This window comes from Loxodonta africana, chromosome 19, assembly GCF_030014295.1.
Source record: "Loxodonta africana isolate mLoxAfr1 chromosome 19, mLoxAfr1.hap2, whole genome shotgun sequence".
Lineage (NCBI taxonomy): Eukaryota > Metazoa > Chordata > Mammalia > Proboscidea > Elephantidae > Loxodonta > Loxodonta africana.
Genome location: NC_087360.1, coordinates 23,515,294 through 23,543,119, shown reverse-complemented (window position 1 = coordinate 23,543,119; position 27,826 = coordinate 23,515,294). Strand labels below are relative to the sequence as shown.

General features: G+C 58.0%; 2 protein-coding genes across 2 annotated transcripts in view; one reads left to right on the top strand and one right to left on the bottom strand.

Annotated features, from left to right (window-relative positions):
• RSPH14 (radial spoke head 14 homolog) overlaps positions 1-27,826 on the bottom strand; it is a 71,537-nt gene that overhangs the window by 30,590 nt on the left and 13,121 nt on the right. The gene's annotated exons all lie outside the window — the stretch shown is intronic.
• Positions 235-27,826, top strand: GNAZ (G protein subunit alpha z). Its single transcript, XM_003419182.4, has 2 exons — positions 235-1,207; positions 25,927-27,826. Exons 1-2 carry the CDS (start codon positions 485-487, stop codon positions 26,269-26,271), a joined length of 1,068 nt encoding a protein of 355 aa, XP_003419230.1. The 5' UTR covers positions 235-484; the 3' UTR covers positions 26,272-27,826.

The following is a 27,826-nucleotide window of genomic DNA, read 5'->3' as shown; positions in this document are numbered from 1 at the left end:
ACTGTCTCTCTCTGCCTTTGGCAGGTGGCAGCCCGGATGCACAGCCTTCTGCTGGAGCAGCCCGAGGCAGCCGGCCCTCCAGCCTTGCCGAGCAGCATCCCCACAGCAACCGGTGGAGGTGCTCAGACAGCGGTGGCCCCAGCAGACCTGAGCAGACGGCTTACCACCACTGGCCCAGAGCTTTGGGCATGACTTCGGCGACGCAGCTGACGGGGCAGGAGGTGTGTGCCTAGAGGGAGGCCACTGCCCGCCGCATGGTACACCATGCCTGCCAGAGCTGAGGCGCAGGGCCAGGGGCTGCAGTGCAGCCTGGCTGTGACCCTCTGTCGGCACTGAGCTCAGCGCGGTCCCACTGTCCCCGCCGGGCGCACCAGCCCACTTCTCTGCACCCCTCACAACGCTCTGTCCTGGCTGGTGACCAGGCAGAGCAGGCTCAAGAAGAGGCACCACCCGCGCTCTGTGGCCAGCCTGCTGCTGCCGGACCATGGGATGTCGGCAAAGCTCTGAGGAGAAGGAGGCGGCACGGCGGTCCCGGCGAATCGACCGCCACCTGCGCTCAGAGAGCCAGAGACAGCGCCGCGAGATCAAGCTGCTCCTGCTGGGCACCAGCAACTCAGGCAAGAGCACCATTGTCAAGCAGATGAAGATCATCCACAGCGGTGGCTTCAACCTGGAGGCCTGCAAGGAATACAAGCCGCTCATCATCTACAACGCCATCGACTCTCTGACTCGCATCATCCGCGCCCTGGCTGCCCTGCGCATCGACTTCCACAACCCCGATCGTGCCTACGATGCCGTGCAGCTCTTTGCGCTGACGGGCCCCGCAGAGAGCAAGGGTGAGATCACGCCTGAGCTCCTAGGCGTCATGCGGCGGCTATGGGCCGACCCAGGGGCGCAGGCCTGCTTCGGCCGCTCCAGCGAGTACCACCTGGAGGACAACGCAGCCTACTACCTGAACGACCTGGAGCGCATCGCCGCACCCGACTACATCCCCACTGTCGAGGACATCCTGCGCTCCCGGGACATGACCACGGGCATTGTGGAGAACAAGTTCACCTTCAAGGAGCTCACGTTCAAGATGGTGGATGTAGGTGGGCAGCGCTCAGAGCGCAAGAAGTGGATCCACTGCTTCGAGGGCGTCACGGCCATCATCTTCTGTGTCGAGCTCAGTGGCTATGACCTGAAGCTCTACGAAGACAACCAGACGGTGAGTGGGCCGCACATGCAGCCCTGCCCCTTGCATGGACACAGCCCTTGGCGGTGCTTTGCCCAGGTGTCCTCCGCTGTGTCCTTTGTCGTTGGCTCGTGGAAGGCAGTTGGGCTTGTGGTGCATTGCAGGTGAAGGAGGCTAGGTCAGAGGTGAGCAGAATGAACCTATCCCACTTGCCCACTGCCTGAGGCAGGGCAGCCTACTTCCCTTGTACAGAAATAGTCCCCTGTGAGCAAGTGTGGAGCAGCGCAGTGTCTTCAGGGACACCCCTGCTGTCAGGACACCTACCCCAGAGGAAAGAGGGAGCCTGGTGGGCAGGACCTTTCCCTGTGGGACCAGCTCTCGGTGGCTGCCCCAGCATGGCAGACCCCCAAGTGACCACCACACCCTGGGCTCCATGGAAGGAGGGCCCACATTGCCTCAGCCTCAGTTCAGTGAGCAGCAGCTGGGGGTGGGGGCCCCAGCTTGGATCTGCAGGATGCACTCCACACCTGCTGGGCGGCCTGCTCCCTGGCTCATGGACAGTAGTCCGGCGGGGTATGGTGATGGTGGGAAGAGCACTGACAGTGGGGGTGAGTGTGTCCTGTCATGGAGCCAAAAGAAGGGACCTCTGGCCCTTGGGGGCCAGGGAAGGCCGTCCACTGAGGAGGAAGGGGAGCTGGGGCCCCAAGGAGCGACATCCACCGGGTGAGGTGGGAGGGTGCCACCTGGTACATGGGATTGGCAGCTCCACTGTAGATGAAGGAACAAGCTCGGACCGGGCACTGGCTAGTCTTGGCCTGTATTGCTAGTCTACCGATTGGCTCTGCAAGTCTGCAAAGCTCCTGTTGTGGACCAGGCCCGCAGCCTGGTCTTGACCTTGAGTGTCTAGAGCGACAGGGTTGAGAGCTGTCAAGAAGGTGTTGCTGGGAGGGGGTGGCAGGCCCTGGGGAGGGGCATGGGCAGCATGCCACAGGCCCTACTGAGGCAGGAGACCCAGCGCACATGGTGGAGGAGTGGTGGAGGCCTGTGTAGCCAGATGAGGTGGGCATGGCAAGGCTGGAATGGTGACATCAGCCCACCCTGGGCCTTCCCCTTTGGCAGAGTTTTGTGCCAAGTGGGGGCACCGAGCAAGGAAGACCCAGAGTCTGCCCTGAAGAGGCCTTTAATGGGGGGGAAGGGGAGGCAGAAACAGTGTCCCTTGCGGAGCCAGAAACAGTATGCTGTAGGGGTACCCGGGGGTCCAGCGACAGTGGGTGGGGGAGGAGAGGTGATGCTCGTGGGGCTCCCACCATTCAGGGAGACAGAGGGTTGGCTGGGGAGAATCCTGGGTCTCTCCCAGCTTGGAAGGCTGGAGTCCAGGGGGCTGGGCCAGACTTTCCAGGCGGGGGCAGGCTCGCTCTGTGGGTTAGCTGGGGCCTCATTCTGGGTGGTTTCCTTGGGTCCTGGGGAGACTGACAGCTCTCAGAGAACGGAAGCGCTCAGGCGAGGGGAGGGCAGGCTCATGGCAGGTATGATTGGCGCTGTGACAGTATCTCAGGGGGAAGGGGAGCTCGGTGTGGGCGCCATGTCCACAGAAGGTGTAGGGAGGCCTTCGGCTAGTAGGCTTGCCAGAGCTTGTCGGTCGAGGGCTGAGCCTCTCCTGGTTTCTCTGCCTGCCCCCATTTCCTCACATGCTGGTTCTGGATGGTGGGGACACCCCAACTGGCGAGTGTAGCCAGGCTCACTGGTGTGGCATTGCTGTAGGCAGAGGGGCTGTGGCTGACCCTTGGGAGCATGGGGCTTCGTCATGGGCATTCAAAGCTGCCCCCTCCCCCTGTATCCCCTGGGGCAGTCTCATCAGTCTTCCCCAGGATGGGCATGGTGGATCCGCCTGGCATCAGGGCCTGGCCTCCAGTACCACTGTTGGCAGTGCTTTGCCATGAGACTACCCACAAGTGTTCCAGAGCCCAGGGAGAGGACAACAGCACCTTGAGTTGGCCTGTGTTCCTGGGGGGGGGGGAGGGGGGGCGGCATTGGCCGTGTTCCCTGCTCTCTGAGCCTGTTGACATGGAGGCAGCCGGAAGCTCTCAGGGATAGGCCCAGCCAGACCTTCTCTGCCTCTTGGCTGCAGCCACTGACACTGGGTAGCTTCATTCCCTTGGGCACTGCTTCTCCAGCTTTTGAGCACCTGACAACCCTGCTCCCAGTGCCTTGCCCTAACCCAGCCCAGGCACCCAGGTGCCTTTGACCACATCCTTCCTTAAGGATGGTGCCCCGTTGGTTTGAGTGACCTTCCGGGGCAGGTGAGGGGCTACGCCTGGTCAGGCTGGCTGGGTGAGTGGGCGGGGCCACTCATTTCCACTCTGCTGCAGACTTCCTGGGGGTCGCCTGGCTCCTGGCCACTTGGGACATTTCAAAGGGAGGCGCTGGCAGCCAGGCCTGCACCCCTAGCACCCTGCTCTCACCAGGCCTGGGGAAATGGCTGTTCACCAGAAAAGGAAATTCTCTATGAGAAACTCCAGCAAGGCTAGAAATTCACTGGATTCCAGATGGTTTTGACCTTTCATGCTTCACCAGTAATGTCTTGGGATGAAAAACAAACAGGCTGCTGAGGAAAGATGATACTCTCCCATGATTGGCGTAGCTGCTGAAGGTGGAATGCCCATCCGGGAGGGCCTGCAGCCTGCTGGCCTCCTCCCCCAGTAGCACTACCCTCCAGCCAGGCCCCAGGAGGAGCACTGGATGGGGTGAAAGGCTGGGCCCATGTGCCTGGTGGGCACACTGCTGGAGGAGAGAACATGGGGGCCCCAGCTGTCCTCATGGCTCTGCCAGGTGAGCCAGCAAGAATGGCTAGGCTGACTGTGCAGGTGCCTGTGAGCTCCTGCAGAGCTCATCCTGCCCTCGTCTCAGCCCATCTCCCCCCAACCCCACCCTGCTGTCTGCGTCAGTCAGTGTGTTGCCAAGGAGAGCACCAGGACCCAAGCGCATGGGCATGGAGGGCATCACGAGCCCAGGGGGCACCTGGGGGAGAAGGATAGGTTCTGGCTCCGTGAGCCATAGAGACACAGACGCAGGTGAAGGTGTGCTGGTTCTCAGCCCTCAGTCCTGCCAGGCCCGACCCCCGCAGTCCTAGCAGGAGCCCAGTGACTGCATAGCCATGGGCTGCACCAGGCCCACCATGGGTTCCTCTGCAGCACAAGAGGCTGAGCATGCCTAACGATGTGCTGGGATTTCTCTCTGGGGGTACAGAGCACTTGGCAGCAGAACCTGACTGTTCCTTTTGTCCCTGTGTCACAGTAGGACACAGAGCCCAGGTACCTTCACCCCAGCCCTGCCCTGTCGGAGCTGCTTCCACTCCTGCAGCTTCCTGGTGGCCTGTCCCAGGCTTCAGCAGGGTTGCTGGGGAACAGTGACAGCAGGGGAGCAGCTCTGACAGGTCTCCTCCTGGCTGCTGGTTTACATGGGGCCTGAACTCCCTCTGCAGGGCATTAGCATGAAGTCCACTGACAAAGCGGCATTCCTAGCCCTGGAGGACTGTAGGTAAGAAGGAGACATGGAGCAGCTGGCACTGCCTGCCCAGGTGCCACTGACCAGGGCCTGTGTCCCCAGCCCTTGCTGCCCTGAGGGCCTCCTCACCCTTGCCTTACATGAACCCTCGCTGAGGACCTTGGGGCAGTGTGGTGTGGTGGTGGGTCAGCTCACAGGAACTGCTGGCCACCTCAAGGCAGTGGATGTATCACCTGGACAGATTGAAAGGCCTGTCCTAAAGCGCCAACGTGCCCTCACATGCAAACCCACAGAGCGTTCACTGCCCACTCCCTGGAGCCATTGCGTCCCAGCCGTGCAGCGCTGCTACATGCCTGCTGGGCCCAGGCAGGGCTTGTGGAGGGGCCAGTGGGGCAGGGGGAGAGGGAAAACGATCACACATGGCAGTCATGGCTTTGTTTCCACAAACTGTCGTGCTGCTGGGCCCCAGGGGCATGGCGGCCTGGGAGGCCCATCCCTCCTCAGGGAGCTGGTGGCAGCAGCCCCTGGGGCTGTCTACCCTTTGTTTTCATCCAGGACCAACTATGGCCACTTGTGGGGCCCCACAGGTGGTTTGGGTTCTACTTGGTGTCCTACTTCTGATCCAGGAGATGGCTGGTCAGAACATGTATAGGGGATCCCCAGTGATGTGGATACAGGGACATGCCCTGGAGGCAGGTTTTGGAGCTGGCCACTGCTCCAGCAGCCCAGACCCCTAGTCACCTCTGCCCAGCACTGCCACCAGGGCAGCCCCTGACCCACCACCCTGTGTCATGTGTGCTCTGGGTAAGGGGCCAGGCATGACATAGGGGCTCAGTAGAAGTTTGTGGAATGGGCGAGAGGCGGAGGGCGTGGAGAGAGCCCAGTACCAGAGCCCTGGCTTCCAGAATACAATGCTGCTGGAACATTCAGCCCTCTCGGAGGTGTGTGGAGCTGGGCCCTGATAGGGCTTGGGGCGCCGGGTCCTGAAGTGGTGTGCAGTGCCGGGCCCTGACAACGTTACAATTCCTTGGGCTGGGACCTACATTCCTCTGCCCCCCGGGGGAACACGCAGCCCATACAGGTCACTGTCAAGAGACGCTTCCTTGGTTCCTCCCGAGGGCAGGGCTGTTTCTCACCCACTTTCGTGCGGTGCCTCCTGGTCCTGTGCTGCTGCTGTTATTATTGTTAGGTGCCATCAAGTCAGTTCCAACTCATGGTATCCTCACATACAACTGAACGAAACATTGCCTGGTCCTGAACCATCCTCACGATCATTGGTATGTTGAATCCATTTCTGCTGTTGTGTCAGCCCATCTCATTGAGGGCTTTCCTTACCTTCGCTAACCCTCTGCTTTACCAAATATGATGTCCTTTTGTAGCGATTGGTCTTTCTTGATGACGTGTCTAAAATAAGCAAGCCAAAGTCTAGCCATCCTTGCTTCTAAGGAGCATTCTGGCTGTATTTCTTCCAGGACTGATTTGTTCTTTGCCATCACCATAGCTCAGATACATCAGTTCTTTTGTCTTCCTTTTTCATTGCCAGTTTCCACGGGCATATGTTGCTCCTTGCCCTTATTAGGTCAAATATCAACCAAATGTTCAAATTTTTTACATTTACGTCAACCTGGTTTACGTTTTTAGGAATCTGATGAGCTGTGTGACATCATGTTGTTAACTAAAGTCAGCCACGGTGGGAGTAATGATACCACAGAAATGAGCAAACATTACAAGTCAGCCCCTCTGCCCCTGCCCAGGCAGTTGTTGAGCGTTGGCCAGCACACCACAGTGAGTCCTGAGCCCTAGCTGAAGGGCCTGCGAGGCCAGGCTTGCTGACTGGTGACCAACCACACCTCTGCCTCCTGGCCCCTCGGATTCCTTAGCGTTGCCCTGTGCTCAACGCATCACTTCTCTCTGCATCCATCCCACTGAAGGTGGCTTGAGGAGTGGGCTCCATACTCGCCCAGGCCTCAGAGAAGTGTTCTGCACAGAGAAGTGTTAGAGTACTGACTGCCCCTCCCGGCTGGCTGTGGTGGCCTGTCTCCTCCCTGTCTGAGGGACAAGCCCTTTGTGATGTCCACGCAGGAAGCAGTCTTGGTGCATCTGCTGTGTGCAGCCTGGGTCCAGGTACAAACTGGAAGGCTTCCCCAGCATTGTGGTATTCAGGGGCCACGTGGGGCACGGGACTACGGGGCACAGGAGTTGTAGGGGCATCTCATGGGCCATGAAGCCCATGTGGGCGGTGGGAGCCATGTCATATACAGGGGCTGCATGGTAAGCACAACTGTAGGGGGCATGTTGCCGCTGGTAGTCACATGGGCACTGTGTTGACCATGGTGGGGCACGTGGGCTGCAGGGACCACGTGGGACATGGAGGCCATGTGGGCTACAGGGCCATGTGGGTCATGGGGGCCACGTGGGATGCAGGGCTGTGTGGGATGTAGGGGCCTGTGTGGGATGCAGGGCCATGTGGCGCACCAGGATTGACTACTCTTGGGGACATGGAAAGCACATATGGCTGGACACCTGCGAAGGGGCAGGGGGCAGCCAGCACAACCCCGTGCAGAGCTTTGTCACCCCGTTTCACAGACACAGAAGCTGGTACTCAGACCTGTGGGCCACACAGCTCACTGTGCAGAGCTGGGGCTGCAGCCAGGGCTGTGACTCCCGTGTGCCCTCCACACTGCCACGTGATCAGTCACTCTGAATGATGGTGACGGTGCTGCTCCAGCCGGCAGTCTCCGTGCAACTTTATGAGAGCTTCAAGGCGGAGCACTTCCAAGCCCCACGCCCGCACGACTGGCCCAGATCAGCAGGGTAATTCATTTCCTGAGTGCATTAGCTCTGCTAGCTATGCACGTAGCGGAACAGCCATATTTAAGACACAGATTAGTATTGTTTAGAGGATTTGTGTAATCTGAGAACTGGAGAACAATTTCCCAGTTATCACAAGCAGACTTCCAGTGAGGCTGAGGGCCCTGGAGGCCACACTGGTGTGCGGGTAGGGTGGAGGAGAGCAGGTCTTAGTGTTCAGACCCTGAGGGGCTCAGGCAGATCAGCTAGTCTCTTCTGGCCCAGAGACCAAACCAGAAAAATTAGGTGGCCTTGCCTGGGTCAGTGCCGGAAAGGTGATATGGGGAGCAGCGCATAGGCCTGCAAGAGTGTGGTACCCGCCTTCCTTCATCACCCGCCTCCCATTAAATCTCCACCTCAAGAGAAATGACCTCAGGCTCTCCCAGGACAGGAGAGTGCTGAGTCTCCCCGCAGCCTGGGCCTCTGAAGCCAGTGTACCCACGGCAGGGTGCTGACTGAGCCCAGCCCCAGGGCAGTCTGAACAGGGAGGGGGCAAGTGGGTCTCTTCCCTGAGCCTGACCTTGGTGTTTATCACAGGTGGAGCCTGTCCGGCAGCCACACCCTACAGGCCTGCTTGGGCCAGTCCCACAGCATCAAGGAGGAATGCCATGCTTTGTCGGATGCCAGCACTGGGTGACAGCCTCCTGTAGCCAGGGTCTGATGGAGGGCCTGGCATGTGGTCCTCAGAAAGGGTACAGGGACACACCCAGACCTGCCCAGAACATGTTCCTCCAGGAGCGTCCTAGCAGCTTGATGGTGGCACAAGCTGGCAGGACTGAGAGGGGCCAGGTTGGTGCCATCAGCAGTGAGGCCATACTTGCATTTGGGGCGTGCAGCACTTGTGTTCTCGTCTAGACTGTGTCTTTTTCAGTTGCTGATCACAACCTGCGAGATGGGCTTTTGACCCCCAGGAGGTTGCAGTCTGTAGTTGAACATGGTGGCCTAAGGGTGGTCTGAATCCAAGCCTCCACTGCCACCCAGAAGGTTTCATCTGCGATTCATCAGATTGGGGCCAGGGCAGCCCCAAAGGCCTAGGAAAGATGAGAAGTCCCAGAGTCCTGAGCAGGGCTTTGAGCGTTCTTGCTCCAAGCAGGGCCTCCCTGCAGCTGGCTGGGAGTTGAATATGGACGTGCTATGTGGCCAGGCTGCAGCCCCGCAACAGGCAGTGAGGACACAAGCACCTTGCTGAGCAGCAGGCGTCAGGCTCCCAGCTCCAGAGGCTTTTCCAAGAGGGGCTTCTTGCGCGTGGTTTCCTCGCATGTCTGTGCCAGCAGCCCTGGTCTGCACACCTTGCCAGTGATGATACTTAGTGCACACATAGGACACAGAAGCAGCACCTCCTTCTGGCCATGTGGGGCGTGTGGGGGTGAGGCGAGGGAGAAGCTGGAACCATGGCCAGAGTACACATCCCACTGATCCACCCACTGGAGACCCAGGACGGGGCACCCACAGCTCCTCAGAGTGATGCTCCTAGACTGTCCATGTATCCGTAAGTTCATTGCTCAGTGCATGTGTCACCCACTGCCATGTCATACTGGCCCCAGCCCTCCCTAGGGACTGTCAGGCTCTGGGCTGGACAGTTCCCTCTGGCTGTAAGATCTGTGAGCTGCTGTTCTGAGACTTGGTGAGAGCAAAAGGCAGAGCAGAGCAGGTGTGTCTCAGTGCTGGACTGCTTGGGAGGACACAGCGCCACAGTGCAGGTCTTGGTGCAGCTCAGCCCCTCAGATAGCACGGTGGGCTGGTGATGGTGCCCTGGGTGCAGCACTGCCCAGCTCACTCAGGGGCCAGGGCCCTGGCAAGGTTGTGGGCCCCATGTCCACTGGGCTGCTCAGGCCCAGGCTACCCAGTGCTCACTCTAGGCCCTCCCCAGCTCCTGAGGAGTTGGGGACATTCATGAGGTCTGTGCTGGGCACAGAGCTGTGGAGCAGGGGGTTGTGGTCAACATAAATCCAGTGAAAGGGGCAGTGGAAAGGAATAGTCCATGCAGAGCCTGACCCAGCAAACGCCAGTGGAGGTGACAGTTAGTGATATTGGCCATCAGTTGCCATGCTGAGGGCCGAGTTGACCACGTGCCCATGAAGCTGCACTGGTTCTAGCCCTGGTCTGGGCACCATGGGAGTCAGTGGGAATTGGGGCGTGGTCCCTCCTCTCCAGGGGCATGGAAGACAGATGAGGGCAGGGCAGGAGGCCAGTCAGGTGCCTTGGCGGGCATGTGAATACATCTACCCATGGCACAGAGAGAAAAACCACATTCCAAGAACAATTTGCGAGGTGGTAAGACCTTCTGACCTGGAGGCCCCTACTGCTCCTGAGGGGGACCTCCTCTACCCCCTGAGGGGGACCCCACATCAACCTCTTAAGGGGACCCCAACTGCCCCTGCTGGAACACGGGCAGCCCTCCCTTGCTGTTTAGGTCCTCCCAGCCTCTCTCACGCCTGTTCATGGGAGAACCAGAGACTAGCAGAAGGGGCCAGGGAGGAGGGGTGCTTCAGCTGGGCACCACAGTGCGAGGCAGGAAGTAGACCTGGCAGGTCCAGATGTGGGTGATGGCTGTCAGGGCCTGCATTAGGGTTGCACTGGCAGCAGCCTGTTACCTTGTTTAAACAGCCTTTGCAGTTTGAAACTGTAGCTCGGCTAATGCAGTTGTCACTGGATATGGGGAGAGTGGGGTCGGGGGGCATGGGCTAGTAGAGGCTCTGACCTCGGCAGTGATCAGAACCCACCCCCACCCCTGCCAAGCCCCATCTGTCGTTGGCCTGAGGCCTGCGAGGCTAGAGCTAGGGCCCTGGGGTGGTCGGCGGCAGAGCCGCCCCAGGGCAGGTCTGGGAGAATGAGAGGCAACAGTGAGACATGTGAGATGGTCCCCAGGAAAGAGAGGCCGAGGTCTCTACAGCACTGGCTCCGCCACAGCAAGTTGCTCATCTTTCTGGGCCACTCACTAATCTCTGCTTTCACTGGGTGGGTCCTGGGGTTAGGGCTGTGTGCAGGGGCAGCTGCTGGCTGGGCTGGGGACAGAAGCCAGAGTGGCTCGACATGCACAGGCCGGGAGCCAGAACACCGCCAGGGCAGCCGAGCCTCTCCACACAGAACCCGGCTGACCATGGTGCTGACACATGAAAACAAGCCCCAAGGCGGCCTCCACATGGTTCAGGACCAGATGGCCCTGGCCACTTAAGGCCGGAAGAGCACCTGCTCATTGTTCTGCCAGATGACCCAGTGGGTGTAGGACCCTGCCAGCCTTGAGCCTGTACCACCAAGGCTAGCCCCTGCCCATTGCTGGGTCTGGACAGCTTCCCCATGGGATGGGACCCAGGCAGCTGAGGCCTGCAGCTGGGCACAGAGGAGCAGTGCGGGCCCTCAAACCACCCCTCAGCCCTGCCCTCACACACGGCAGCTGGGTCTACAGAAGGTGCCCTAGAGCCCACAGCTCCCTGGGCTGGGTGGGGGGCAGAATCTGACAAAGAATAAGTGGTAAACAGAAAGAACAGGGTCCGGTGGAGGTGAAAGCTTTGCAGTGGATGGAAAGAAGGGGTTAAGGCGGTGACTAGAGCGTTCTTAGCCAGTCAGGGGATGCCTGGGGGCCAACCAGCCACAGTAACACCAGGACAGAGCCATCTGAGTGGAAGGGGCAGCACGGCAACAGTCCACGTGAGGAGGAGGGAGCCAACGGGGCCAGGCTGGGGAGGGACAGCACAAGGTAGGGCGTTGGCTGAGGATAGGGAGCCACTGGGAGGTTGTGCACAGGGGAGGAAAGTGACCCAATGGGCTGTTTGAAGGAACCATAGTGGGGTGGTAGGGGGTATACAAGAGCAGGAAGAAGGAGGTCCCGGGAGAGATAATGGGGTGCTGTTCACAGGATGGACATAATCTGACCCTACAGCCTAACCTAGGCCCCTGCGTGCCATGCCCGCCTGCCCTCCACCAAGCTGGCCCTGAGCCCTGGCCTGCAGACATTACTACCAGCACCCTTTGTCTCCCACCCTGGCCTACATGGCATGGTGCTGGCCTCTGCATTGGTTTCCTTCTGCCTAGCTGGACAGTTGGTGGTACGCATGTCCTCTCCCCTGGGGTCCTCGTTCTCTCTACATGAGGCAGAAGAGTACTCTGCGCACAGTGGGAACTTGTGGGGTCTGTGGGTAACCGAGGACCTCGCCTGGGGCAGGACAGAGGGGCTAGAGGATGGGGTCTACGAGTGACCAGGCACCTGCCCAGGGGCCGCATGGAGGTGCCAGGAGGAAGGCCAAGTTGCATCTGCGTGCTGAGCCCAGACGGCTGTCCTCCCTAAAGTTAAGGACGGTGCCCGGTGGGGGACCCAGTACGTCAGAGCCACAGCTTTTGCATTGTTGGTTATGACCTCATTTCTACTGGGACTCACTTCACAATAGCCGTCACATGGCCACCAGGACCCGAGAGTTAATGGAAGTTCAAGTTCGATGAGCACCCAATGCACCCCACAGGATCTGACTCTAAGAAGTGGCCTTTCCACAGGGTGGATGGGCCCGCAGCCCTCAGACACGAGGAGCATGACCGGGTGCCTGGCAGCCACCTGCTCAGCCTCCACTGTGCATGTCTGCCTGCCCTCCCAAAGTCTCAGCCACTGCTCCATCCAGCCTATCCCCCACATGTCACCCATGGGGTCCCCTAAAGCTGAAGTGAGCGGGAGAATGGGACTGATAGGAGAGGCGCGGGCCCCGAGACTGGGGGGCTGGGGATGTGATGATGTGTGAGAGGCGGGGCTGTGCCCTGGGTCCCTGCATCCTGATGGGAGCTACCCACCCTCAGACATTACTACCAGCACCCTTTGTCTCCCACCCTGGCCTACATGGCATGGTGCTGGCCTCTGCATTGGTTTCCTTCTGCCTAGCTGGACAGTTGGTGGTACGCATGTCCTCTCCCCTGGGGTCCTCGTTCTCCCTACATGAGGCAGAAGAGTACTCTGCGCACAGTGGGAACTTGTGGGGTCTGTGGGTAACCGAGGACCTCGCCTGGGGCAGGGCAGAGGGGCCTTGGGCTCCCAGCTCTCTCTGCTCTGTGGATGAGCTGTTCTGGGAGTGGGTGGCCCCCTACCCCATGCCGCCTCCCTATTCTTCCTGTGCAGGCCAGCTCCGGGATGTCGGGCTCATTTCATTTTTAATCCAATTCCCAGATGTCAGGGTGGCCTCAGGTCTGCAGGAGGAAGGGGAGCACACTAACCAGATTGGTCTCTGGGCTGGACCCCAGGACCTGCCTGGAGGACTCACTGCCATACCCTCCCTGTGACATTGAGGGTCCCTTCGGCCCCTTCTCAGAGACAGCTGGATGGCCCCTGGATACCTTGGCAGCATCCTCACAGTGAGGAAGCAGAGGCTCATAGCCGCTGGGGCAGCAGAGAAGCTAACGTGGCCTCAGGATGATGAGGGCGAGACATGCTAGCACCCCTGGAGCTCCCCACACCCCCCACCACCACCTCCCATGCCCAGCACTCCCTGTGTCCCCTACTACCATCTCCCATATCCGGCGCTCCCCACGCACCCACCACCACCTCCCACGCCTGGTACTCCCCATTTCCCCACCACTACCTCCCACACCCAGCACTCTCCATGTCCCCACCACCACCTCCCACGCCCAGTGCCCCACATGCTGTCCGTGCTCAGCACCTAGTGCTCCCTAAGCCCTGCCCTTTCAGGGATCACTCTACAGGCTCCCACCACTGCCCCACCCACAGCGCACCACTCAGGAGTCAGAACCAGAAGGCCTGCCCCTGTTCCCTGATCACTGTCCTGTCCCTTGGGGCAGAGTCAAGCCAGGGAGGGAGAGCATGACTCTCCCAGCCTCAGGGCCTACCCCCAACCCTGGCCAGGCTTTGTGCCTGTCTTAGTTATCTAGTGCTGCTATAACGGAAATAACGCAAGTGGATGGCTTTAACAAAGAGTATATTTTCCTCACTGTAAAGTAGGCTAAAAGTCCAAAGTCAGGGCATCAGCTCCAGGGAAAGGCGTTCTCTGTCAGCCTTCGCATCAATCTTCCCCTAGACTAGGAACTTCCCTGCACTGGGACCCTAAGTCCAAAGGATGCACTCTGCTTCCGGCGCTGCTTTCTTGGGTGGTACGAGGTTCCCCTGTCTCTCTGCCTGCTTCTTTCTTTCATATCTCAAAAAGAGATTGCCTCAAAACACAACCCAATCTTATAGATTAAGTCCTGCCTCACTAACACAACTGCCACCCATCTGCCCTCATTAACATTGTAGAGGCAGGATTTACAACATATATAGAAGTCACACAATACTGGAAATCATGGCCCAGCCAAAGTGATAACACACATTTTTGGGGGGACATAATTCAATCCATGACATTGCATCCTTTGACCCCTAAAAAATCATATCCTTGCAACATGGAAAACATATTCACCCCATTATATCATAGCAAAAATCTTAACTCCAAGTCCAAAATCCAAAAATTCATCTACATCTGTGAAATCTAGAATATCTGCTTCCAAAGGTACAATGGCAGAACCAGTACAAGCTAGACATTTCCATTACACATGGGAGAAACTGGAGGAAAAGAAGGGATAACAGGCATCAAGCAAGTCAGCAGAACACATTACATTAGCCCCCAAGGCTCTGAAAATAATCTGTTCTCTGAGACCATTTACACAATGGCCCTGTCCTCCAGACTGTAGGTATTGGCTACAATTTATGGATTCTGAGTGGAGGCCCCTTGGCCCTGAGCTTCTGATTCACCTTCCAGGCCCACTGGGATGGCAACACTGTGCTGTCAGCTTTAGGCTCACCATTCTCCTAGTCCATCTGAGTGGCAGTTCCAGCCTTAGAAACACCAGAGGCTCCACCCTTTGAAGCCCCAGAAGTCATGGACATACCTTTTGAGACAGGCAGTTCGGCTTCTTGCGTTTCTTGTTGCTTCAGCTTCTGCTTCCTAGTTTCTTGGCCTCTTGGCTCCTCGAGCCTCACGTCTGCATGTCTTCTGGGGCAAGTGTTCCAAAGCTCTGTAGCTCCACCGATAAGTGCCTGGAGGCACCCTACTCTGCCAGGAAGCCTCCTGTGCACAGGCACTCAGCTCTCTTGCTCCGTGGGTTGGCAAGCCTAGCTCCACCGCTAAGTGCCTGGAGGCACCCCACTCCACCAGGAAGCCTCCTGCACGCAGGCATTCGGCTTTCTCACTCTGTGGGTGAGCTCCAGCGCTGTCTGGTGTGGGTCTTCTGGTTCTGGTGCTGTCACTTCTCTGCTGCTGCTGCTTCTCTGCCACTGCCAGTCCTCTGCCATTCCTCTATCCATTCACAGTTTCAAAATCACGTCCACATTTTAGGTATCTGTTAGAGCAGCACCCTACTCCCAGTACCAAATTCTTAGTTGGCTAGTGCTGCTATAACAGAAATAGCACAAGTGGATGACTTTAACCAAGAAAAGTTTATTTCCTCACAGTAAAGTAGGCTAAAAGTCCAAAGTCAGGGCATCACCTCCAGGGGAAGGCATTCTCTCTCTGTCAGCCATCTGGTCATTCTTTCCCCGGACTAGGAGCTTCTCCACGCAGGAACCCCAGTCCAAAGGATGCCCCCTGCTCCCCGGGCTGCATTCTTGGTGGTATGAGGTCTTCCTGTCTCTGTGCTTGCTTCTCTCTTTCATATCTCAAAAGAGATTGCCTCAAAACACAGTCCAATCTTGTAGATTAAGTCCTGCCTCACTAACACAACTGCCACCCATCCTCCCTCATTAACATCACAGAGGCAGGATTTACAACATATAGGAAAGTCACACAATACTGGGAATCTTGGCCCAGCCAAATTGATACACACATTTTTGGGGAGACATAAAATTCAATCCATGACAGGGCTCTGGGAGGGTGGCTTCTTTTGTTGTAATGGAAACAGTGGGTATGCTAAGTGTCTGGTGCCAAGCTCAGCAGAGGTGGCAGCTGCCTGGGGCCATGTCCACGCCATGGTCTGGAATGCACTGAGGTGAGCTGAGCTGATAAGGCCCTGCCCTCAGTGCATCTTCCCAGGGGGCAAAGTCAGGAGGGAGAGGACTCCCACAGGTGACAGTAACCAGGCTACCTGGGGAGGCCAGGCCCCCCACCCATGAGCAGGAACAGAGATGCCATCCCTTGCACCTCCATCCGCTCTGTGCTGAGCCTCTGCTGGACGGCAGCCTGCTGTGCGCATTTGCCATCTGCCACCTTTCTGTTCCTTCCTTACTTTCACTCCACACACACCATGGCTCCTTGAGGGGAGGCAGGGTGTGAAATGCCCCCCACAGGCCCAGGGCCAGGGAGGGAGGCAGAGGTGGCCTGCGGCCATCCACCAAGCAGGGTGTGGCCAGGTCTAAAAACTGGAGAGAGAAATGGTGCACAGATGCAGGTATGCGAGGTCCAAGGGAGATAGGATGAGCCTGTGTGCAGTGGCAGGCCCGGCATTGCACGCATATCTAGGGGGTAGGGGCTGCAGCCAGAAGGTGCCAAGAGAGGTCTCTCCAAAGAGGGCTTTGCAAGGAGAGCCCTGGGCCAGGCAGGCACTTGGCAGTGCCAGCCACAGACACCAATCCACTCCTGCCCACCCCCCACCCCTGGCCATTGTGGCCAGAACCACATGACTACCTAGTGAGCAGTTGGCTCACTGAGGCCAGGGCCCACGGGCGCTGGTAAGAGTGGTGCCCAGGCCTCACTGAGGCTTGTATCAAACGAGGGCTGGGGCTGGGCCCTATCCATGAAGCGGGCCACACCACACATTGGCACAGACCTAGGGCAACACAGTACAGGCAGAAGCACCTCTAGGCCCAGCCCTTTCGTGATTGCCCTCGTCTCTATCAACCCCATATGCCTGCAAGAGCAGACTGTCTATAATCTGAATGCTCCATGTCATTTCCAACCAGAGGCCTAGATCATGGAAAATGGTGCCGGGCACATCCCAAGAAGTTAGGGAGACAAGTCCAGGTCCAGCACCCTGGCTGCCGTCCTCTGGTGGGCCCCTGCCCTCTTCCAGCCTCCATCTTCTCATCCACAGAACACACTGGGTCCCAGAAAACAGCAGGCACTGCTTCTGGTATGCTCAGGGAGTGCTGGGTGGACCAGGAAGTACTTCTCCTCCTTGGCGATGGTAGAATCCCTCCCCTGTGGTTCCAAGGGGCTCTTTCCGGGCAAGGGGCTCCTCCCTGGCTGGCCCCCAGGGCCATAGACCCTGGCTTTGCCTGGGTGTCTCTGTAGGCAGGAGAAGAAGGGTTCCTCAGCCTCCCTGCCACCCACTCACCAGGCCCTGAGGCTCTGCCGACTGGTTGTCTTCCTGGAGGGGGCCATGTGCTAAAGCCCCTGTTCCTGCAAGGACAAGGTGCATCAGGCTAGGCCAAATCCTGAAGAGATGAGGCGGCACTGGGCAAAGCGGTTGGGGGGGTGGCTCCCAGGCAGAGGGGAGAGCACGTGCCAGGGCCCTCAGGCAATGGCGCACGGAGAGCAGAACCTGCTTGGTGTGATAGGGGCCTATAAGGGGATGGAATGGTGCACTGGGGCAACCCTGCAGCGTATGAATACCCTGTGGGGTAAGACATGACCGCATGAAGGAGGAGGCAGCAGAGCATCAGGATCTAGACTGTGGAGGAGTCTCAAAACAGCAATGGGTGGAAGATGGGCCTCTAGCTGTGCCTGTTCCAGGGGTCCCCACAGGACCCTTTCAGGGCAAGAACTCAGTGTCCTGACAGCAGAACCTGGTGCCCAGCTTCCCATCATCCCGTGGGAGCCATGTGCCTCACGCAGAGGGAGGCAGCCTCTGCCCCTGCACTGGGGCCCACGTGGGGTTTCCTCAGCAGCCTGCCAGGGCCGAGCCTGACTGGGACAGTAGGGCCAGGCACTCTGCAACATCACGAGTGACCAATGTCACCCTCAGGAAGGAGGGCGGAGCTCTCGAACTGGTTCATTGTGGAAATGCATCTGGTGATACCTTGTGCCAGGTGAGGCCTGGCTGGCCCAGCACTCTCCCACCGTCCAGCCTAGCTGACCCCAGCCAAACGTGTCCTCTTGTGGCACTGCCCCTCCTCCATGCCTCCCTGGGTCTTCATCCTGCCAGGCTGCCACAGCCAGACGCCCAGCTACTGCCCCAGCCCCCAGGAAATGCCGTCTCCCTCGGGGACAGCCCCCCACCCTTCCAAGGCACATGGGTGGGGTCCTCATCCCCCTGTCCCCATCCTGCAAAGTTTCCACCCCAGTCCTGGCCTAGGGCGGCTGCCTTCTGGACAGGCCTGGCCTCTCCCCACGGAGTATATCCCAGGGCTCCTGAGGGCTGTCAGCTATACCCACTGCCACCTCCTGTAGCTCTGCACCCCTCACCCCGAAGACCACCCACCTCTTTGAAGACAAAGAACAAACTGTTCCCCTGAGTGACTGACCACCAATGGCCACGCACAGCCCTGTCCTCACCCCATTCCACAGTCACAGACCCTCAAACACAGGCGTGGGCATCACAGGTAATCCATGCCCCCACGCCATGCTCCTTTGTGTGCCTTCCAGGCATGGGTCTGAGGGTGAGGCCGCTCACCTGCCCTCACTAAAGAAGTGCCCAGACTCCCCCCTCATCAGGACTTCAGTGGAGATGGAGTGGGCTGGGGAGATCGTGGAGGCCCTGAGCACAGGGCTCCAGGCCCCCCCTTTTCTGCTCAGGACTGGTGGGGCAGTCCATACCACACGGAGGACAGACCCCAGGCTGCTGACCAGGTGCACCATCACCAGGCGTCAGCAGGACCCTCACCTCTTGAGCCATACTCTGTGGGCTGGTGGGCCCCCTGCCCATTTGGCACCCCTAGCCCCCACCACAGAGGAGGGCCAGCAGTTTGGCTCTTTGCTTTGTAAAGGCTCCAACTTGACATCTAGCCCGGGAAAAAAACCCTGTGTGGCCCCCCTGACCTTGTAGCCAGGCACCACCAGGCGGCTGCACTGCCCAGGCCCCCTCAGCACCATCGGAGCCTGGCACTCTATTTCCCTGGCCAGGCCTCGCAGGGTGAGTGGAGCTTGTTCATCTGCACAGCCCAGCCCACAACCCCACTTGGCACTGGAAATGCTGAGTTCACAGTTCCCCTGGACACACGTTCCGGGGTGCACAGCAGGCTTTTAACCAGCGGGTAGACGTGGGCTTCTCAGACCACAACAGCAGAAAACTAGCCATACAAGTAAGAAAACTGAGGCCCAGATGGGCCCGAGCCTCCTGGGCTCTGGAGGCCCAAGCAGCTGAGCCAGGCTGACTCCTGGGCTGGGCTGCTCCCAGGCGCAGTGCCACATATCTGGCTTCAGAGGCTGAGGTCAGGGAGCCCAGAGGGAGATGTTCCTTGCCAGCACCATGCCCGGAGGGCACATGGGCCCGGCCCCACAGCCCTGTCCAGTGCCCTTCCCAGCACCCATGCTGTGCCTCCACCCCACAGCTCCCCACCCTGCAGGGCCCAGTTGAAGCAGCCTTGCCCTGGGAAGCCCCCGCCCTGCCTGAGCATCCGCTGTTCCCTGCTATGGTCCTGCAGTGCCACTTTTATCATCTCGGTGTCACACCAGTGCTGATGCCGACATGTCTGATGCTAGTGGTTACCGCGTGCCTGGGACAGGCCAGCACAGACGGTGTGCTACATGAAGTCATGTTTCACCCCCAGCCACCTTATGGGGGAGGTGTGCTTACGGGCTACACTGTACACATGAGGAAATCAAGGCTCAAGAAGGCTGAGCCTCCTGGACCAACCCCACAGGTGCCACATCAGCTCTGCCCATTTCATCCTTCCCAGGGCTCAAGGTGGCGTGGGTCATCCCCAGAGGTCTCGCTCGTGGTGAGCAACACTGTTGCTCGCTTGTCTCCCACCCTGCCTGGAACAGGTCTCACACAGGACACCGAGTGTATCTGCCCAGGGAAGCAAGGTGGGGGGGTGTTGGGGTGTCCAGGTCACGGCTCAAGCTGGTTCCCCAAAGAGCTGAAACCTGTAGGGCCTGAGGCCTGGGACCCCTGTGCTGTGGCCACGGCAGGCCCTGCCCGGGGCCCCAGGGCAGGGACATGGTGGTATGTGTGTGAACAGGAGACAAGATGGGTCAGCACAGAGCTTTCCAGCCAGAAGACACACATGGCACACCTGCAGTCCAAATGACCCACAAGTGCAGGGTGGGGCTGTCCCTGGCCATGGAGTGATAAGGCCTTCATTGATGGCATGTTCAGCATGCATCAGTGTTCGCATGCGACCTTGGGCTGCATAGGGTGGCCAGGGAGGTGACGGTCTGCTTTCTCTGAGTATGGGTCCGTATGAGAGACAAGAGGGTAGTTGGGGAGGGTTGGGCTGGACCAGAGTCCCAGGAGTACTGCCTAAGGGAACTTGGAGTGGGCTGAAGTGGCAGGCCCCTCCTCAGCCCTGTTCCTGCCTTGCTGTGGGTCCCAGCCTGGTCTGTCCCCTTTTTTGTATTTGGAGCCATTTATTCCTCCACAGAGAGCTAGGGGAGCCTCCTGCAAGGTATCAGGCAGGGCCGGGGGGGCAAGGTACAGCAGGCCCTTGTTGGGGCTAGCTTTGGGGGAATGAGTGAGGCCAAGCCAGAGATGCTACATGACGAGGCCCTGGTGGCAGGCTAGAAGACCCCATGTGCCCATAGGCATCAGCAGACCTGGGGCTGGGACAGAGGTGGGCCCTTGTTGGCCAAAGAGAGAGTTTGGCAAGGCTGGCCAGACTGCATCTCCAGAGCCCAGCCCTGTCCACCTCCATCCACTGAGCTGCTCTGTGGTCAAGCACATGCCCTGTGGCAGTGATAGGGGTAGACAGAGGTGGGATGGGACGCCAGCGCCAGGCCACGAGGTACGCCATGAAAGAGCATCATAGGGCGGGCCAGCAGCTTGGGCTCTCCTCACGCCAGTGCCTTTGTTCCTCTCAACAGTCCTGACTGTGAGCATCACGGTCGTCCCCATTTTACAGATGAGGAAATGGAGCCCAGAGAACAGAAACAATTTCTCTTAAGTGCACAGGCACTGATGGCTGTCATCAGCCCAGGTCTCCAACCTGCCCCATGCACACAGCAGGAGGCATTTGTGGAGGCAGCAGGACAAGGCCACAGCTAGCCTGACCATATCCGGCTGACCTGGCGCAGGCTTCTTTCCATCCCCCAGTTCTAGTTCACCCTGGCCTTCAAGGAGCTGTGCCCACAGGTGCTGGGGACTGGGCCACTGTAGCAAATGAAGGTCCCGCTGTGATGCCACAGGCCAGGGGCAGACAGCACTGAGCAGGGACTCCAGGCCATAGGCCAGCAAGCCAGCAGCCTTTGCAGTGGGTCATTCAGGTTCAGCCCCTCCTGTTGTTGAGGAGGAGGCAGAGGCCCAGGTGGCGGCATCCCCAAACTGGCCTGGGATGAAGCCCACTAAGCACATTGTGTAATTTGGACATACTTGAGAGCCTCCTTAGCCCTTACCATGCCAATGAAAGCATCCCTGTACCCCACAGAGGCCCCCAGCTCACCTCGGCCATGCCCAGCCCTGCCCCCACCCCCCCACCCCCACAAGGTGACTGGCAAGCTGTTAGAAGCTGGTGGTGTCCCCCTCCAAGTGGCAAGATCCTCAGCTCTGACGGAGCTCTCTGGTCTGTCGTTCACATAATGAATGTACAGATGCCCCAGGCTCAAAACACAGTCCCTTCCCTCACGGACCTGTGACTAGGTGTCGGAGCTGCAGGCCACATGGGCCACTGTGGGTGCTGAGGGGGATGCACTGCAGCCACACACCAGGGGCCTGGAGGGCTGGGCTAGGAGCAGAGACCTAGGGACAGGGCCCATGGCCATGAACTGCTCAGACAGACACTGCCCAGCCCCACTTCCTGCCTCTGGTGTAGTTGGTGTTTGGGACCCAGTCCCTGGGTGCAGGTCCATCTCACCACACTGGCCTCTGGGGCCCTTCTGGATTCTGGCTCTGTGGCTGTGGGATCCCTCAGGGCCCCCTCTTTCCTCCAGGGGGCAGGCAGGTCTCTGGCTTGGTGACACGCCCAGGACCTTGGCTGCTGGCCCACAGGCAGCCACACCATCACACAGCTGACCCCAACTCACCACCTCCTCCCACCTCCAAAGCCAAAAGCCACTGGGCCAACTGGTACATCCACACCTCGTGTCACGTGCGTGCTGATGGAACCACAGCAGTCTGCTCCTGGGCCTCACAGGCCCCCTCACTGTATCAGCACAGCGCAGCCGTAGTGAATGCTCAACCAGCTCCTGCCGCTGTGCAGACAGAGTGGTGCAGTAGAGCAGGACGCTTACAGGTGCCTCCCACACCAGGCCCCCCAGTGGGCTGTTCACACCCTGCCACAGAGCTGGCTGGGCCCAGCAGAGGGGGAGATGGGGAGGGGGACCAGGGGTCGACACATAGAGGTTTTGTTATTCTTCGATGCTCTTCATTCCCAGGCGGCGGCAGCTTTGTGGGGGCCAGTGTGGTCCTCCATGGTTTGTCCCACGGACAGAGAGGAGAAACCAGGAATCCAGAGTCCCAAACTCAGCCATGCCAGAGAAGCCTGAGAATACATGGACCGAAGGAGGGGGTCCTGGTGCAGGGCCAGTCATCTTTCAGCCTGACAGGCCTGCAAGAGCTACTCTACCTCATCCCCCTCAACAGCCCAGTGCTACAGGCACCCGAGTTTCTGCAATTGCCAGCTAAGGATCATGGTTCGGAGGGGTTCCCGTGTCCAGAGCCTGAGTCTAGCAGAGTGAGCACCACAGGTTTCAGATAGGGCAGCAGAGGCTCAGGACTTATGGGGACTGGGGAGGGGCAGGTCACTGGGGCCAGAGGTCAGGAGGCCTGGGCAAGTGCTGAGCTGGGGAGCCCAGAGCTGTGCAGGGTTAGGCCCAGGGCCGGCATGGGCCAGAGAGCTGGGTGGAAAGGACAGGCATGGCAGCTCTCTGTGGGAGTCACGAGGGTATCATTGCAGGGGACCTGGAAGGTGGCGTCTGTCACAGGAATGGGGTTGTAGGACCGTTTGGGGGGCAGTTTAGCCAGTGTGAAGAGAACAAATCAGACCCGAGTACTGTGTTCCCATCAGGTCAGAGAGCACAACCAGGACAAGACCCATGGCAAGGCGAGGGGCACCCCTTCCCAACAGCTTGAATCCAGACTGGGTAGCCGAGTGAGTGAAAGCCCTCTGCTCCATGAGCAAGCCTACATGCCAGAGATCTGCACAGGTATGTGCACAGCACATACACACACACACACGGGTACTCATCAACACACACGTATGCTCATACTGACACGTGTACATACATGCACACTCATACCCACACACAGGCACACACACATATACACTCATACCGACACACAATCAAACACAGGGACTAGGCTGGCCCCTGGTCCCCTACAGCTCAGAGGCAGGCTCCAGGCCCCTGCAAGGCCCCCAGGAGAGGCTGCTTTGAGAGGACTGCAGCCTGAAACAACTGAGGTGCTAGACTGATCTGCTCACTCACAATGCTTGAGGGGCTGAGCAGGATCTGCACAGACTCAGCATGGAGGGAGCTCTGGGATGGCCCTGTGGGTGATGGAGTCACACTAGCCTTCTTGCAGGCACCTGGGACAGCCCCTCAAGGTCAGCAGCTGCATTTCCCCACACATGCTTGTCCAATAGTACCGCCCAGCCTGTGGAGCCTGTATGGTCAGTTCAGCCTATAGGGGCCTCCTGCCCCTCCTCGTCCCCAGACTCCCCTGGGCTGAGTTGGATGCAGCCTCCCATCCCATCCCTTCCCCAACTGGCCCCACAGGCCCACACCCGGGGTCAGCCCTACTGCTGGGGTCAGTCTGCACACACCTACCATCCCCACATGTACCCCACGGCCCAGGGCTCCCATCTGGATCTTGGTCCCTGGCATCTGTTCACCATGGCGGGGGGCTCTCAGCCTGAGCACCAGCGCTGTGGGGAGGGGCCCTTCCCCCTGTCTTGCAGCAGAAGGGCCAACTGCGCCCAGACCTGAGACCACTCCCTTTTCAGAGTTGCCAGGGTTCTTGAGCTCATTCCAAAGGAGGAACAAGACTGGTTCAGGCTGCCTCTCCATAGCCAGGGAATGAATGGCAGGTGCCCCTAGGCGTCTCCTGCCACCTGGTTCCTCCTCAGCAGATGCTGCCAGAACCACTGCCTCAGAGAACACATAGAAAATGGGTGTAAATCAGCACCCCCTAGGCACGCCCCACATGGGGATTTGAGAGAAAGGGGTATTAGCTGGCATCCCCCAGGCACACTCTGTCTGGACCACTTCCTTTGGGCTGGCAGTACTGCCCTTCTGCCCTGCCATGGGACATGGACTGAATCTCCTGTGTCCAGGCCTCAGTTTCTTCATCTGTACAGTGGTAACAGGGTGGGGTGAGGATTTGTGAGCTGGCACAGTACACCTCACATCTGTGCATTTGTGTCCACCATCGTCCTGACTACGCTGTTGGCAAGATAACCTGGTTGAAAAAGTGTTAGATACGAACCTCAGATTTAAACCTAAACTGGTTTCAGACTTTGTCCAGACACGTGGCTCGTTCATCTCAGTGTAAAATAGGCAGCTTTCGTCAGAAGTAGTTCTGCTAGTTGTTCCTTCTAAAAGTTAGAACTGTCCGTATTGTGGGGACAACAGAGGGTTTGGGAGCCTAAGAAAAACAATCTTGCTGTTGGTTGCTGTTGAGTCAGCTCCAATTCATGGCAACCGTATGTACCACAGAACGAAATGTGGCCCGGTCCTGGGCCATCATGATCATTGGTATGAGTCCATTGCTGAAGCTGTTGTGTCAGTCTGTCTTACTGAGGGTTTCCCTCATTTTTGCTGACCCTCTACCAACCGTGATACTCTTTTCTAGTGATTGTTCTTTCCTGATGACATGTCCAAACTAAATGAGCTGAAGTCTCACCATCCTCACTTCTACGGAGCATTCTGGTCGTTATTTCTTCTAAGACCAATTTGCTTGTTCTCCTGGCAGTCAGCAGTATGTAAAATATACTTGACCAAAACAAAAGTTTGAATGCGTCAGCCTTTCTTCAGTCTTCCTTATTCACTGTCCGACTTTCATATGCATATGAGGCAACTGAAAAAAAGACCATGGCTTGGTCAGGCGTACCTTAGTCCTCAAAAAGACATCTTTGTTTTTTAACACTTTAAAGAGGTCTTTTGCAACAGATTTGCCCAAGGCAATAATGTTGTTTGATTTCTTGACTGCTGCTTCCACGGATATTAATTGTGGATCCAAGTAGGGTGAAATAGACAACTTCAGTTTCTTCACCATTTATCATGATGTTGCTTATTGGTCCACTTGTGGGAATTTTCATTTTCTTTACGTCCAGGTATAATCCACATTGAAGGCTGTATTCTTGCATAGCACACCTTAAAAACCCATCACTGCTATGACATGTGTAAGGCCCTTAGAAAGAGAAAGGTTAAAGAAGGGCTGGGTGTCAGATGACAGATGGTGCTGCTCTCTGTGGTGGCGCCACGCGCCATGGTGGTAGGCACTGCTGCCTCTTGGGCTGCCCTCCCCAAAATCTCTGTGTTGCCTGAGCCAGGGCTCAGTGGAGCCTGCACGCAGTGCGGTCACATGGCCCTATCCTCGGCAGAGAGCAGGGGCAGATGCGCCTCATGGCAAGTGCACATGCACCAGGGAGGGGAGGGGAGGCGGCACCCAATCCTGGTGTCTTTGGCGCAGGTGCACAGCAGTCACCCTTTCAGAGACTATGGGTAAGGATGGAGGGGACCCCGTACAGGACCAAGATTCAGAGAGACTAGAACAAACCCCAGCAGGCTGGAGCTGGTGGGGTGGAGGCTGTACACACTCACGTGAGGAAGACGTGACCTCACAGTGGTGCATATCGAACAGTGAACCTTCATGTGCGGGTGGGGCTACTGGGGCTGGGTGGCAGAGATGAGGTCAGCCTTGGGGGTGTGGTTGGTGATACCCAGGGCACAGAGGGCAGGGGGCCATGCGTGGCCAGGGGCGACCACAGCGCAACAGCTTTGGCGGTGTGGTTGGTGATGCCCAGATCCCAAAGGGGAAGGGGCTATGGGTGACTAGGTGTGACCACAGTGCAACAACTTTAGGGGTGTGGTTGGTGATACCTAGGTCCCGGAGGGGAGGGAGCTGTGGTTGACCAGGTGTGACCACAGTGCAACAACCTTGGAGGTATGGTTGGTGATGCCCAGGTCCTGGAGGGGAGGGAGCCATGCGTGGCACAGCTGCAGCCTGGAGCCACGTGTTGAAGTCACTAACCAACCTTTGCTGGCATGTACAGCTCTCAGGATGAGGAGGGGATGCCCAGCCTGTCCAGGGCCCCAGAGCCTGTAGGGGGCAGTGAGAGGTTTGTCCCAACAGGATGGCCACCCCCAGTGCAGGTGCTCCTGCTGTGCTGGCATCAGGCTGGGCCCTGCAGGTGTGGCCTCAGGTCTCTCCTGCCCCGACTTAACACAGCCTCTCCCCCGCAGAGCCGGATGGCCGAGAGCCTGCGCCTCTTCGACTCCATCTGCAACAACAACTGGTTCATCAACACCTCACTCATCCTCTTCCTCAACAAGAAGGACCTGCTGGCGGAGAAGATCCGGCGTATCCCGCTCACGGTCTGCTTCCCCGAGTACCGTGGTCAGAACACCTACGAGGAGGCGGCCGTCTACATCCAGCGGCAGTTCGAGGACCTGAACCGCAACAAGGAGACCAAGGAGATCTACTCCCACTTCACCTGCGCCACTGACACCAGCAACATCCAGTTCGTGTTTGACGCTGTGACCGACGTCATCATCCAGAACAACCTCAAGTACATAGGCCTCTGCTGAGGGTTGCCAGTTTACGGAGCCATGGGGTCGCACCCCACACAGGAGGCCCGGCCAGGGCAGGCATGGGCCCTCCTCAGCCCCACCTTCCCGCAAACGTAACTATTTGTGGATGGAATGCTGAATAGGTAGGCACACATGCATACACACACATGCACATACATGTACCTGTACACACATGCATACGTGCACACACATTCGGAGATATTCCCCACAGCGCTGAGGTCCCTTGAAGACTTGGGAAGCATCGCCAAATTCATCACATGCCCACCTGCCTGTTCATTCTGCCTTCCCAGCCAGCCCCCCTTGGCACAGGGTCAGCGTTAGACTGCTGGGGACAAGCAGCTGCCAGGAGGAGGTGGCTCCAGCCTGTGCTCCGGACCAAGGACCTTACAGCTGACCAGGAGGGAGGCCCAGAGCAAGGGGCCTGCACCTTCTCTGCCCACAGCGCCTGCCAGCCCACACACGTGCACTGCATCAGCTTGCTCTGGGCACAGGGCCCCCAGAGCCAGGGTGCGAGGCTGGCCCTAGGCCATGCTCCGATCCTCTTAAACAGCTTCAAAATATGCAGCAAAAACCAACATGATAAAACAAGCGAGACAATTTCTTTCAAACTAGGCCGACTGGGATCCAGCTGTTCTACTAGTCTGATGTTTTATAATCAAAACCTGATTTTTCTTCTCTGACATCCTTTTTTTTGGCCAAATCTTGTGGTGTTTCGCGGAAAAAAAGTAACAAAATTTCAAATGCAGTTGAGTATTCTTTTTTAAATGTAGATTTTAAAAACATATTTTTTTTCAGGTGGTCCTTTTTGTGTCTGGCTTGCTGAATGTCAAAGTTGATATTTGGACAATACTGTCCCTCTGCTTCAAGGAAACCCTGGGGCGGATGGCAGCCTGCGCAGCCGCGCAGGACCACAATAGACGAGCTGTTTGTACATAGCCGAGCCTCCACAGAGCCCTCTTGTCACTGGTGCAGTTTTCTGCTTTGTTTTTATTTAAGAAAATTAATGTGATGTATTTAAGAAGGTTCTTCACCAAAGAGCGAATGAACAATAACTAAAAACTAAACTCCTTGGTATTTAAAGCATCAGTGACTTGTGGCTTTGTCGCATGGAGGACAGGGGTCGAGAAGCAGTGCCCTCCAGCCCCCATGCCTGCATCTAGCATGGCCGGAGGCAGCTGTGATTCCTGTGACGGCACAGACAGCGTTGTCGCCTGAGGGAGACTCCTGCCTTGGGCTTGGGCACCGCTGTGAGAGGCCCTCCGCTGAGGGCTGTGTAAATACGCGCCCCTGTGTTAGTGGTGGCACCAGAGCGCTTGCCAAAGCCCTTCTCTCATCCCCTCTGTTTGGTGCCCATGTGTGCAAAGTCAGTGTGCAAAATCACAGCCAAGGACTTCACGACACGCACAGAGAGAAAGAGGAGCCGGTGATGGTGTGCAAGTCCCAGATTGTCTACTTTAAGAAAATAAAATGCGTGAATGGAGCCAAGCCTATCCTGGTGTGCTGTGTGCATGCGTCAATGCCATGGGACACCCGCGTAGTGTCTGGGAGGGCA

Coding starts and splice junctions, on each gene's coding strand:
- GNAZ (XM_003419182.4), top strand. CDS start 485: ATGGGATGTCGGCAAAGCTCTGAGGAGAAGGAGGCGGCACGGCGGTCC. Junction 1,208..25,926: donor TCTACGAAGACAACCAGACG/GTGAGTGGGCCG, acceptor TCTCCCCCGCAG/AGCCGGATGGCCGAGAGCCT.